We start from the raw sequence: 14270 nt of genomic DNA, 5'->3' as shown, positions 1-14270 counted from the left end.
ACAAACCTTATCGAGTTCTTTGAGAAGGTGACTGAACAGGTAGACGAGGGTAGAGTAGTTGATGTGGTGTATATGGATTTCAGTAAAGCATTTGATAAGGTTCCCCACGGTCGGCTATTGCAGAAAATATGGAGGCTGGGGATTGAGGGTGATTTAGAGATGGGGATCAGAAATTGGCTAGTTGAAAGAAGACAGAGGGTGGTGGTTGATGGCAAATGTTCAGAATGGAGTTCAGTTACGAGTGGCGTACCACAAGGATCTGTTCTGGGGCCGTTGCTGTTTGTCATTTTTATAAATGACCTAGAGGAGGGCACAGAAGGTTGGGTGAGTAAATTTGCAGACGACACTAAAGTCGGTGGAGTTGTAGACAGTGTGGAAGGATGTTGCAGGTTACAGAGGGACATAGATTAGCTGCAGAGCTGGGCTGAGAGGTGGAAAATGGAGTATTAATGTAGAGAAGTGTGAGGTGATTCACTTTGGAAAGAATAACAGGAATGCGGAATATTTGGCTAATGGTCAAATTCTTGGCAGTGTGGATGAGCAGAGGGATCTCGGTGTCCATGTACATAGATCCCTGAAAGTTGCCACCCAGGTTGATAGGGTTGTGAAGAAGGCCTATGGTGTGTTGGCCTTTATTGGTAGAGGGATTGAGTTCCGGAGCCATGAGCTCATGTTGCAGCTGTACAAAACTCTGGTACGGCCGCATTTGGAGTATTGCGTACAGTTCTGGTCGCCTCATTATAAGAAGGACGTGGAAGCTTTGGAACGGTGCAGAGGAGATTTACCAGGATGTTTCCTGGTATGGAGGGAAAATCTTATGAGGAAAGGCTGATGGACTTGAGGTTGTTCTCGTTAGAGAGAAGAAGGTTAAGAGGTGACTTAATAGAGGCATACAAAATGATCAGAGGGTTAGATAGGTTGGACAGTGAGAGCCTTCTCACTGGAGGTGGCTAGCATGAGGGGACATAGCCTTAAATTGAGGGGTAATAGATATAGGACAGACGTCAAAGGTAGGTTTTTTACGCAAAGAGTGGTGTGGCCGTGGAATGCCCTACCTGCAACAGTAGTGAACTCGCCAACATTGAGGGCATTTAAAAGTTTATTGGATAAGCATATGGATGATAATGGCATAGTGTAGGTTAGATGGCCTTTAGTTTTTGACTTCCCATGTCGGTGCAACATCGTGGGCCGAAGGGCCTGTACTGCGCTGTTTCGTTCTATGTTCTATGTTCTGATGTGCAGGTTCAGTCGGCAGTTAGGAAGGCAAATGCAATGTTTGCATTCATGTCGAGAGCGCTAGAATATAAGAGTCAGGATGTACTTCTGAGGCTGTATAAGGCTCCGATCAGACCACTTTTGGAGTATTGTGAGCAATTTTGGGCCCCCTGTCAAAGGAAGAGTTGGCCTTGGATAGGGTCCAGAGGAAGTTTGCAACAATGATCACTGGAATGAAGAACTTGCCATATGACAAGAAGTTATGGACTCAGGGTCTTGACTTGTTGAAATTTCGAAGGATGAGGGGGAATCTTATTGAAACTTCCAGGATAATAATAATAATAATAACCACTTATTGTCACAAGTAGGTTTCAATGAAGTTACTGTGAAAAGCCCCTCGTTGCCACATTCTGGCGGCTGTTCGGGGAAGCCGATACTGCGAGGCCTAGATAAAGTTGTGAACAGTTGTTCTTTAAATATATTTTTATTTATGAAGTGAAAGAAAATTGGGTTGAAAGATTATTATTTAATATTTCTACTTGAATCACCATTTTGTGATCAGGTTACAGGGGTCCCGATAACTCAGAAACAACAGACAGAAATCAGTGCAGTTTTGTCCTCAGTGCGCTGTAGCCAACTGAGAAAGAAAAATACAAAAATCCAATAAAAAACATTTTTTAATTAAAAAAAACTGAGAAAGAAAAAACTAATTCTAAAATTAACCAGGCCTGCCACTTAAGTAGAGAAAATGCTGACTCTGTAATTCACCTGAGAATGCGAGCGGGAGCATGTGTACAATTTCATGACCAAGTTCGTGAGGTCTTCAAAGATGCTGCAAAATTTGCATAGCTTGAAATTAGAGAAGTAAATCTACAGCAAGACAGACCTAGTGGAAGTCAGTTCTGGGATTAAAATGTACCTGGCTGGGAAAATGAAAACAAAGCATCCCATTGGAATTGGAGCAACTGTGAGTTATGTGTTACAAGAAGTTTAACTCAATCAAGGGTGTAGTCTCTGATAAGTAACAAGGCACTGCTTATTTCTATAGTTCAGGCTACAAGAGAAAATGTATTAATAGCTCGGGGTTTGCGACGGTGAGGCCTTCAAGCCACCTTTGAATATTGTGGAGACACATAACCAGGGCAACTACAGCTGCTGCCTGTCTGTCCCACCAAACACTTCAAGGAATTCACACTCCTCAACTCTCAAGTGCCTTCTCGAGGGCACACGTGCCATGTCTCAGAGGATGATTAGTTGCATTGCATTTCAAGCAACCTTTGATGCCTGAACAGTATGCCTGAATTCTAGGATCAGAGCACCATAGAGGCAGCTGTCAACAAACACTTTGGAGCAGGGCTTCAGCACTGGGGATCCTCTCGGGGGTCAAAGGGTAAGTGTGTGGATCAGGTGTGGACACCTGAGCACGGCCTTCGTAATGTTCCTGGCAGAGATTTGGGGTCTGGGGCGAGTGTGCAGAGTAAGGTCCGCCAGCATAACTGGCCCGCTGGATGATACACTGAGACATGAGGGGACACGTGAAGGTGGTGAAGCCTTGTGGGATTTGAGGGTCCGGGGATGGAAGCCCTAATTAATATTCAGTCGATCTCCTTCTCCAATTCCTTACTAATGCCAAAACGCTTGTTGTTGTCAGTCCCGCAGTGGCTGCCCTCGCATTACTGGTGGCAGTTCAGTTGGCCAGACGCCGCAGAAGGCAGCAGGCTGGAGGTGGAATCCCATGTGCAGGGGGCCGCCGTACACCCGGAAAACCCGACCACTCATCTAGCTGAGAAGGAACCCAAAGGGGGAGGCCAGTGATATAGCCAAAGGTGCACAGGTCTGGTTGATCTTTCCATTAGATGGTAAAACAGTTGAGGAACATTGGAGAACTTTCCAAGCTATTTTTCACACAGCAAAAATTCATACCAACAAAAAGGAAGAACTGTAGAAAGAGAGAAAATCGACCTTGGATATCTAAGGAAATAAAGGAGAGTATCAAATTGAAGAAAAAAGCATACAAAATGGCAAAGGTTAGTGGGAGACCAAAGGTTTGGGAAATCATTAGGGGGCAACAGAAAGCTACTAAAAAGCTATAAAGAAGAATAAGATAGATTATGAGAGTAAACTTGCTCAGAATATAAAAACAGAGAGTAAAAGTTTTGACAAATATGTAAAAAAAAAAGAGTGGCTCAGGTAAATACTGGTCCTTAGAGGATGAGAAGGGAATTGAATAATGGGATATGAGGAAATAGCTGAGAAACTGAACAGGCTTTTTGAGTCGGTCTTCAGAGTGGAAGACACAAATAACTTGCCGGTGACTGATGGAAATGAGACTATGACAGGTAAGGATGTAGTGATGGGCAAGCTTATGGGGCTAAAGGTAGACAAGCCTCCTGGCCCTGATGGAATGCATCCCAGGGTACTAAAAGAGATGGCTAGGGAAATTGCAAATGCACTTGCGATAATTTACCAAATTTACCAAAATTCATTAGACTCTGGGGTGGTCCCGGCGGTTGGAAATTAGCAAACGTGACACCGCTGTTTAAAAAAGGAGTTGGGCAGAAAGTGGGTCATTATAGGCCAGTTAGCTTAACTTCGGTAGTAGGGAAGATGCTGGAATCTATCTTCAAGGAAGATGCTGGAATCTATCTTCAAGGAAGAAATAGAGAGGCATCTGGATGGAAATTGTCCCATTGGACAGATGCAGCATGGGTTCATAAAGGGCAGGTCGTGCCTAACTAATTCGTGGAATTTTTTGAGGACATTACCAGTGCGGTAGACAACGGGGAGCCAATGGATGTGGTATATCTGGATTTCCAGAAAGCTTTTAACATAGAACAGTACAGCACAGAACAGGCCCTTCGGCCCTCGATGTTATGCCGAGCTTTGTCCGAAACCAAGATCAAGCTATCCCATCCCCTGTCATTGTGGTGTGCTCCATGTGCCTACCCAATAACCGCTTGAAAGTTCCTAAAGTGTCCGACTCCACTATCACAGCAGGCAGTCCATTCCACGCTCTAACCACTCTCTAGTAAAGAACCTACCTCGGACATCCCTCCGATATCTCCAACCCTGAACATTATAGTTATGCCGCCTTGTAACTGCAACATCCACCCGAGGAAATAATCTCTGAATGCCCACTCTATCTATCCCCCTGATCATTTTATAAACCTCTATTAAGTCACCTCTCATTCTCCTCCGCTCCGAAGAGAAAAGTCCTAGCTCCCTCAATCTTTCCTCATAAGACCTACCCTCCAAACCAGGTACCATCCTGGTAAATCTCCTTTGAACCCATTCCAATGCTTCCACATCCTTCCTATAGTGAGGTGACCAGAACTCCACACAATATTCGCACCAGGGTCATGTACAGTTGCAGCATAACCCCAGGGCTCTTAAACTCAAGCCTCCTGTTAATAAACGCTAACACACTATTGGCCTTCTTCACGGCTCTATCCACTTGAGTGGCAACCTTCAGAGATCTGTGGACATGAACCCCAAGATCTCTCTGTTCCTCCACATTCCTCAGAACCCTGCCATTGACCCTGTAATCTGCATTCAAATTTTTCCTACCAAAATGAATCACCTCGTACTTATCAGGGTTAAATTCCATCTCCCATTTTCCGGCCCAGCTCGGCATCCTATCAATGTCCCTTTGCAGCCTACAACAGCCCTCCACCTCATCCACTACAACACCAATCTTGGTGTCATCAGCAGATTTATTGACCCACCCTTCAGCCTCCTCCTCCAAGTCATTGATAAAAATCACAAATAGCAGAGGACCCAGCACTGATCCCTGTGGTACATCGCTGGTAACTGGTCTCCAGTCTGAAAATTTTCCACCCACCACCACCTTCTGTTTTCTATGTGATAGCCGGTTACTTATCCAATTGGCCACATTTCCCTCTAATCCACACCTCCTTACTTTCTTCATGAGCCGACCATGGGGAACCTTATCAAACGCTTTACTAAAATCCATGTATACAACATCAACTGCTCTACCTTCATCTGCACACTTAGTTACCTCCTCAAAGAATTCAATCAAATTTGTGAGGCAAGATTTACCCTTCACGAATCTGTGTTGACTATCCCAGATTAAACTGCATCTTTCCAAATGGTCATAAATACTATCCTTCAGGAACTTTTCCATTAACTTACCGACCACCGAAGTAAGACTAATAAGTAATAAGACTAATAAGAAGTCAGCCTATAATTACCAGGGTCATTCCTATTCTCTTTCTTGAACAGCATACGCCACTCTTCAGTCCTCTGGCACTATCCCCGTGGACAGTGAGGACCCAAAGATCAAAGCAAAAGGCTCTGCAATCTCGTCCCTTGCCTCCCAAAGAATCCTTGGATATATCCCATCCCGCCCAGAGGACTTGTCGACCCTAAGGTTTTTCAAAATTGCTAATACAGCCTCCCTCAGAACATCTACATCCTCCAGCCTACCCACCTGTATCACACACTCATCCTCAAAAATATGGCCCCTCTCCTTGGTGAACACTGAAGGAAAATATTCATTCAACGCCTCTCCTATCTCTTCTGACTCCATGCACAAGTTCTCACTACTGTCCTTGACCGGCCCTAACATCACCCTGGTCATTCTTTTATTTCTCACATAAGAGTAAAAAGCCTTGGGGTTTTCCTTGATCCGACCCACCAAGGACTTTTCATGCCCCCCTCCTAGCTCTCCGAAGCCCTTTTTTAGCTCATTCCTTGCTACCTTGTAACCCTCAAGCGACTCAACTGAACCTTGTTTTCTCATCCTTACATACGCTTCCTTTTTCCTCTTGACAAGACATTCAACCTCTTTTGTGAACCATGGTTCCCTCACATGGCCATTCCCTCCCTGCCTGACAGGGACAATACCTATCAAGGACACGCAGTATTTGTTCCTTGAACAAGCTCTACTTTTCATTTGTGCTGTTCCCTGACAGTTTCTGTTCCCATCTTATGCTCCCTAATTATAAACTTTGCCCTGCCGTATGGCCCTATCCCTCTCCATTGCAATAGTGAAAGACGCCGAATTGTGGTCACCATCTCCAAAGTGCTCTCCCATAAACAAATCTAACACGGCCCGGTTCATTACCCAGTACCAAATCCAATGTGGCCTCACCGCTTGTCGGCCTTTCACATATTGTGTCAGGAAACCCTCCTGCACACACTGTACAAAAACTGCCCCATCCGAACTGTTTGACCTATAGAGGTTCCAATCAATATTTGGAAAGTTAGTCACCCATGACAACTACCCTGACACCTCCACACCTATCAATAATCTGTTTTGCAATTTCTTCCTCCACATCACTATTACTATTTGGGGGTCTATAGAAAACTCCTAACAACGTGACTGCATCTTTCCTATTTCTAACTTCAGCCCATATTACCCCAGTAGGCAGATCCCCTTTGAACTGCCTTTCTGCAGCCGTTAAACTATCCTTGATTAATAATGCTACTTCTCCACCCCTTTTACCACCTTCCCTGCTCTTACTGAAACATCTATACCCCGGAACTTCCAACAACCATTCCTGTCCCTGTTCTAACCATGTCTCCTAATGGCCACAACATCGTAGTCCCAAGTACCAATCCACGCTCTAAATTCACCTACCTTACTCCGCATGTTCCTTGCATTTAAGTAGACACACTACAACTCACCTTCCTGTCTGCCGGTAGACTCCTGCGACATTGATACCCTCCTCAGTACCTCATTACTCTCAACCCTGGCTTCTGGACTACAGCTCGTTTTCCCATCCCCCTGACAAATGATACCTCTTCATTCACCTGAGGAAGGAGCAGTGCTCCGAAAGCTAGTTTTTGAAACAAACATGTTGGACTTTAACCTGGTGTTGTAAGACTTCTTATTGTCCTGACAAATTAGTTTAAACCCCACCAAAGAGCCGTAGCCAATTTCCCTCCCAGGATATTGGTGCCCCTCTGGTTCAGGTGCAAACCGTCCTGTCTGTACAGGTCCCACCTTCCCCAGAATGTGCTCCAATTATCCACGTAACTGAAACCCTCCCTCCTACACCATCCCTGCAGCCACGTGTTTATCTGCAGTCTCTCCCTGTTCCTCAACTTGCTAGCACGTGGCACCGGCAACAAACCAGAGATAACAACATGGTTTGTCCTGGCTCTCAGCTTCCACCCTAGCTCCCTAAATTCCTGTTTTAAATCCCTGTCCCTTCTCTTACCTATGTCGTTGGTACCGATGTGTACCACGACTTGTAACTGTCCCCCCTCCCGCTGAAGGATTCTGAAAACATGGTCCGAGACGTCAGGGACCCTGGCACCCAAAGGGCAACATACCATCCATGAGTCTCTTACGTTGCTACAGAACTGTCTATCTGCCCCTCTAACTATCGAGTCCCCAATAACTATTGCTCTACTGCTCTCCCCCTTCTCTTCTGAGCCACAGGGACGGACTCAGTGCTGGAGATCCGGTCGCCGTGGCTTACCACTGGTAAGCCGTCCCCCTCAACAGTATCCAAAGCGGTATACTTGTTACTGAGGGGAACGCCCACAGGGGATCCCTGTACTGACTGCTTCCTCCCAGCCCTTCTCACCATCACCCAACTATCTATATTCTTCGGAGTAACCACATCCCTGAAGCTACTATCTATGACCACTTCTGCCTCCTGAATTATCCTAAGTTCATCCAGCTCCAGCTCCAGTTCCCTAATGCGGTTTCTGAGGAGCTGGAGATGGCTACACTTCCCACAGGTGAAATCAGCAGGGACACTGACGGCGTCCCTAACCTCAAACATTCGGCAGGAGGAACATTGCACTGCCTTCCTGCCATCCCCTCTAGATAACTTGCGGATAAAAGAAAAGAAAGAAAGAGCCTACCTGATATTCACTCACCCCCTTTGGTTAGAGTAGGTGGAACGGTGGGGAACACTACAAGTGTAGTGACTCGGGTTTAGCAACCGCCCAACTTGAATACAGGTAAAAATAAAACACTTTAGCACCTACCTGATTGCCAAGCTGTACTCCGGCTCCCTCTCTCTCTCTCCCGCTCCCGGAAATGAAGGCCGATGAAACCTAGGGGTAAGTTTAAGCACCTACCCGATGACAAGGCGCCACACAAAAGGTTGCTGCATAAGATAAAGATGCATGGCATTAAGGGTAAAGTAGTAGCATGGATAGAGGATTGGTTAATTAACAGAAAGCAAATAGTGGGGATTAATGGGTGTTTCTCTGGTTGGCAATCAGTAGCTAGTGGTGTCCCTCAGGGATCAGTGTTCGGCCCACAATTGTTCACAATTCACATGATTTGAGTTGGGGACCAAGGGCAATGTGTCCAAGTTTGCAGATGACACTAAGATGATTGGTAAAGCAAAATGTGTAGAGCATACTGGAAGTCTGCAGAAGGATTTGGATTGTTTAAGTGAGTGGGCTAGTGTCTGGCAGACAGAATACAATATTGACATATGTGAGATTGTCCATTTTGGTTGGAATAACAGCAAAAAGGATTATTATTTAAATGATAAAATATTAAAACATGCTGCTGTGCAGAGAGACCTGGGTGTGCTAGTGCATGAGTCGCAAAAAGTTGGTTTACAGGTGCAACAGGTGATTAAGAAGCCAAATGGAATTTTGTCTTTCATTGCTAGAGGGATGGAGTTTAAGACTAGGGACGTTATGCTGCAACTGTATGAAATGAAATGAAAATCGCTTATTATCACAAGTAGGCTTCAAATGAAGTTACTGTGAAAATCCCCTAGTCGCCACATTCCGGCGCCTGTTCGGGGAGGCTGGTACGGGAATTGAACCGTGCTGCTGGTCTGCCTTGGTCTGCTTTAAAAGCCAGCAATTTAGCCCAGTGTGCTAAATCAGCCCCTAGTAGGCCACACCTGGACTATTGTCTTCAGTTTTGGTCTCCTTATCTGAGAAGGACGTACTGGCGCTGGAGGGTGTGCAGAGGAGATTCACTCGGTTAATCCCAGAGCTGAAGGAGTTGGATTACGAGGAGAGGTTAAGTAGACTGGGACTGTACTCGTTGGGATTTAGAAGGATGATGGAGGGGGGGGGGGGGGGGGGGGGGGGGGCATCTTGTAGAAACATATAAAATTATGAAGATAATAGATAGGATAGATACGGGAGGTTGTTTCCACTGGCGGGTGAAAGCAGAACTAGGGGGCATGGCCTCAAAATAAGGGGGAGTAGCTAGATAGATAGATAAAGAAATACAGCACAGAACAGGCCCTTCGGCCCACGATGTTGTGCCGAACTTTTTTCCTAGGTTAATCATAGCATTTTGGACACTAAGGGCAATTTATTATGGCCAACCCACCCAACCTGCACATCTTTGGACTGTGGGAGGAAACCGGAGTACCCGGAGAAAACCCACGCACACACGGGGAGGATGTGCAGACTCCACACAGACAGTGACCCAAGTCGAAATCGAACTTGGGACCCTGGAGCTGTGAAGCAATTGTGCTATCCACAATGCTACCGTGCTGCCCTTAAGAATAAATTAATCTACACTCCATTATTCTACCCTAATCCATGTACCTATCCAATAGCCGCTTGAAGGTCCCTAACGTTTCCGACTCAACTACTTCCACAGGCAGTGCATTCCATGCCCCCACTGCTCTCTGGGTAAAGAACCTACCTCTGACATCCCCCCTATATCTTCCACAATTTACCTTAAATTTATGTCCCCTTGTAATGGTTTGTTCCACCCGGGGAAAAAGTCTCTGACTGTCTACTCTTATCTATTCCCCTGATCATCTTATAAACCTCTATCAAGTCACCCCTCATCCTTCTCCGTTCTAATGAGAAAAGGCCTAGCACCCTCAACCTTTCCTCGTAAGACCTACTCGCCATTCCAGGCAACATCTTGGTAAATCTCCTTTGCACCTTTTCCAAACCTTCCACATCCTTCCTAAAATGAGGTGACCAGAACTGCACACAGTACTCCAAATGTGGCCTGACCAAGGTTTGTACTGCTGCATCATCACCTCACGGCTCTTAAATTCAATCCCTCTGCTAATGAACGCCAGCAAACCATAGGCCTTCTTCACAGCTCTATCCACTTGAGTGGCAACTTTCAAAGATCTATGAACATAGACCCCAAGATCTCTCTGCTCTTCTACATTGCCAAGAACCCTACCGTTAACCCTGTATTCCGCATTCATATTTGTCCTTCCAAAATGGACAACCTCACACTTGTCAGGGTTAAACTCCATCTGCCACTTCTCAGCCCAGCTCTGCATCCTATCTATGTCTCTTTGAAGCCGACAACAGCCCTCCTCACTATCCACAACTCCACCAATCTTCGTATCATCTGCAAATTTACTGACCCACCCTTCAACTCCCTCATCCAAGTCGTTAATCAAAATCACAAACAGCAGAGGACCCAGAACTGATCCCTGCGGTACGCCACTGTTAACTGGGCTCCAGGCTGAATATTTGCCATCCACCACCACTCTCTGTCTTCTATCGGTTAGCCAGTTCGTTATCCAACTGGCCAAATTTCCCACTATCCCATGCCTCCTTACTTTCTGCATAAGCCTACCATGGGGAACCTTATCAAATGCCTTACAAAAATCCATTTACACTACATCCACTGCTTTACCTTCATCCACATGCTTGGTCACCTCCTCAAAGAAGTCAATAAGACTTGTAAGGCAAGACCTACCCCTCACAAATCCGTGCTGACTATCCCTAATCAAGCAGTGTCTTTCCAGATGCTCAGAAATCCTATCCCTCAGTACCCTTTCCATTACTTTGCCTACCACCGAAGTAAGACTAACTGGCCTGTAATTCCCAGGATTATCCCAATTCCCTTTTTTGAACAGGGGCATGACATTTGCCACTCTCCAATCCTCTGGTACCACCCCTGTTGACAGCGAGGACGAAAAGATCATTGCCAATGGCTCTGCAATTTAATTTCTTGCCTCGCATAGAATCCTTGGATATATCCCGTCAGGCCCGGGGGACTTGTCTATCCTCAAGTTTTTCAAAACGGCCAACACATCTTCCTTCCTAACAAGTATCTCCTCGAGCTTACCAGTCTGTTTCACACTGTCCTCTCCAACAATATGGCCCCTCTCGTTTGTAAATACTGAAGAAAAATACTTGTTCAAGACCTCTTCTATCTCTTCAGACTCAATACACAATCTCCCGCTACTGTCCTTGGACAGTACCCTCGCTCTAGTCATTCTCATATTTCTCACATATGTGTAAAAGGCCTTGGAGTTTTCCTTGATCCAACCTGCCAAAGATTTTTCATGCCCTCTCTTAGCTCTCCTAATCCCTTTCTTCAGTTCCCTCCTGACTATCTTGTATCCCTCCAGCGCCCTGTCTGAACCTTGTTTCCTCAGCCTTACATAAGTCTCCTTCTTCCTCTTAACAAGACATTCAACTCTCTCTTGTCAACCATGGTTCCCTCACTCGACCATCACTTCCCTGCCTGACAGGGACATACATATCAAAAACTGCAGTACCTGTTCCTTTTTGTGTCCTTCCCTGACAGCCTATGTTCCCAACGTATGCACTTCAATTCTTGTCTGACAGCATTGTATTTACCCTTCCCCCAATTGTAAACCTTGCCCTGTTGCACGCACCTATCCCTCTTCATTACTAAAGTGAAAGTCACAGAATTGTGGTCACTACCTCCAAAATGCTCCCCCACTAACAAATCTATCACCTGCCCTGGTTCATTACCAAGTACCAAATCCAATATGGCCTCCCCTCTGGTCGGACAATCTACATACTGTGTTAGAAAAGCTTCCTGGACACCCTGCACAAACACTACCCTATCCAAACTATTTGATCTAAAGAGTTTCCACTCAATGTTTGGGAAGTTGAAGTCACCCATGACTACTACCTTGTGACTTCTGCACCTTTCCAAAATCTGTTTCCCAATCTGTTCCTCCACATCTCTGCTGCTATTGGGGGGCCTATAGAAAACTCCCAACAAGGTGACTGCTCCTTTCCTATTTCTGACTTCAACCCATATTACCTCAGTAGGCAGATCCCCCTCGAACTGCCTTTCTGCAGCTGTTATACAATCTCTAATTAACAATGCCACCCCCCTCACCTCTTTTACCATCCTCCCTAATCTTGTTGAAACATCTATAACCAGGGATTCCAACAACCATTTCTGCCCCTCTTCTATCCAAGTTTCCGTGATGGCCACCACATCGTAGTCCCAAGTACCGATCCATGCCTTAAGTTCACCCACCTTATTCCTGATGCTTCTTGCATTGAAGTATACACACTTCAACCCATCTCCTTGCCTGCAAGTACTCTCATTTGCCAGTGTTACCTTCCCCACTGCATCACTACGTGCTTTGGCGTCCTGAATATCGGCTTCCTTAGTTGCTGGACTACAAATCCGGTTCCCATTCCCCTGCCAAATTAGTTTAAACCCTCCCGAAGAGTACTAGAAAACCTCCCCCCCAGGATATTGGTGCCCCTCTGGTTCAGATGCAACCCGTCCTGCTTGTACAGGTCCCACCTTCCCCAGAATGCACTCCAATTATCCAAATACCTGAAGCCGTCCCTCCTACACCATTCCTGCAGCCACGTGTTCAACTGCACTCACTCCCTATTCCTAGCCTCGCTATCACGTGGCACCGGCAACAAACCAGAGATGACAACTCTGTCTGTCCTGGCCTTTAACTTCCAGCCTAACTCCCTAAACTTGTTTATTACCTCCACACCCCTTGTCCTACCTATGTCGTTGGTACCAATGTGCACCATGACTACTGGCTGCTCACCCTCCCCCTTCAGGATCCTGAAGACACGATCCGAGACATCCCTGGCCCTGACACCCAGGAGGCAACATTCCTTCCGGGAGTCTCGCTCGCGACCACAGAATCTCCTATCTATTGCCCTAACCATTGAATCTCCTATTACTAATGCTTTTCTATTCTCCCCCCTTCCTTTCTGAGCCCCAGAGCCAGATTCAGTGCCAGAGACCTGGCCGCTAGGGCCTTCCCCCGGTAGGTCATCCCCCCCAACAGCATCCAAAACAGTATACTTGTTTTGAAGGGGAACGGCCACAAGGGATCCCTGCACTGTCTGCCTGTTAGTTTTCTTTTCCCTGACTGTAACCCAGCTACTCTTGTCCAGTACCTTGGGTGTGGCTACCTCTCTGTAACTCTTCTCGATAACCCCCTCTGCCTCCCAGATGATCCGAAGTTCATCCAGCTCCAGCTCCCTAACATGGTCTCTGAGGAGCTGAAGTTGGATGCACTTCCCACAGGTATAGTCAGCGGGGACACCAGTGGTATCCCTCACCACCCACATCCTACAGGAGGAGCATGCAACTGCCCTAGTCTCCATCCCCTCTTACTTTACAGAATTAGCTGCCCCGTAGACCAACTGGACCTCCGCCCTCCGACTCTGCTTCCAGTCAGCTGTACTCTAAACTCCTGGCTCCCTTCACGCTCTTTGATAAATATAGGAAATGAAATGTAAGGAGCACCTTACTCCTTCCTCACCTAACTCCCTCAATCACAAAATTCTCACTGTAGCACTCAAATGCAACAAGTTCAGCACTCCAGTGCAAACCTTTAGGTTAGGACTGAGCTCAGGAGGAACTTCTTCAGCCAAAGGGTTGTGAATCTATGGAATTCCCTGCCCAGTGATGCAGTTGAGTCTCCATCATTAAATATTTTCAAGATAAAGATAGATAGTTTTTTGAAGAATAAAGGAATAAAGTGTTATGGTATTTGGACAGGAAAGTGGAGCTGAGTCCACAAATGATCAGGCATGATCTCATGAATGGCGTAGTAGGCTCGAAGGGCCAGATGGCCTACTACTGCTCCGAGTTCTTATCTTTATGTAGAAGACAGGTTACATGGAGCTGTTTACATTTCAAATCAGCTGATTCCAGGCAGATCTGTGCTGACACACATTGATGGACTTGGCTGTCGGAAACATGCAGCAACCAAATGAGATGCCAATGCAAAAGGGATTTATGAAGGGAAAATCATGTTTGACAAATCTGTTGGAATTCTTTGAAGGTGTAATCAGTACAGTTGCCAAGGGGGAGCCAGTTGATGTGGTATATTTGGACTTTCAGAAGGCATTTGGCAAAGTCCCGC

General features: G+C 46.1%; 1 protein-coding gene across 6 annotated transcripts in view; it reads right to left on the bottom strand.

Moving 5' to 3' along the window:
• Positions 1-14270, bottom strand: part of LOC119966976 (dynein heavy chain 8, axonemal-like) — a 1648910-nt gene that overhangs the window by 1101567 nt on the left and 533073 nt on the right. Inside the window, exon 1 of one of the 6 annotated variants that reach the window (XM_038798950.1) lies at positions 1984-2099. The exons of the other annotated variants lie outside the window; for them this stretch is intronic. Coding sequence (XP_038654878.1) covers positions 1984-2019 — 36 coding nt within the window. The 5' untranslated portion in view covers positions 2020-2099. Of the gene's footprint in view, positions 1-1983; positions 2100-14270 lie in introns of those variants that run through there. 6 annotated transcript variants of the gene reach the window in all.

The sequence above is a fragment of the Scyliorhinus canicula genome, chromosome 6 (genome assembly GCF_902713615.1).
Source record: "Scyliorhinus canicula chromosome 6, sScyCan1.1, whole genome shotgun sequence".
Taxonomy (NCBI): domain Eukaryota; kingdom Metazoa; phylum Chordata; class Chondrichthyes; order Carcharhiniformes; family Scyliorhinidae; genus Scyliorhinus; species Scyliorhinus canicula.
This window is presented reverse-complemented; position numbering and strand designations above follow the sequence as displayed.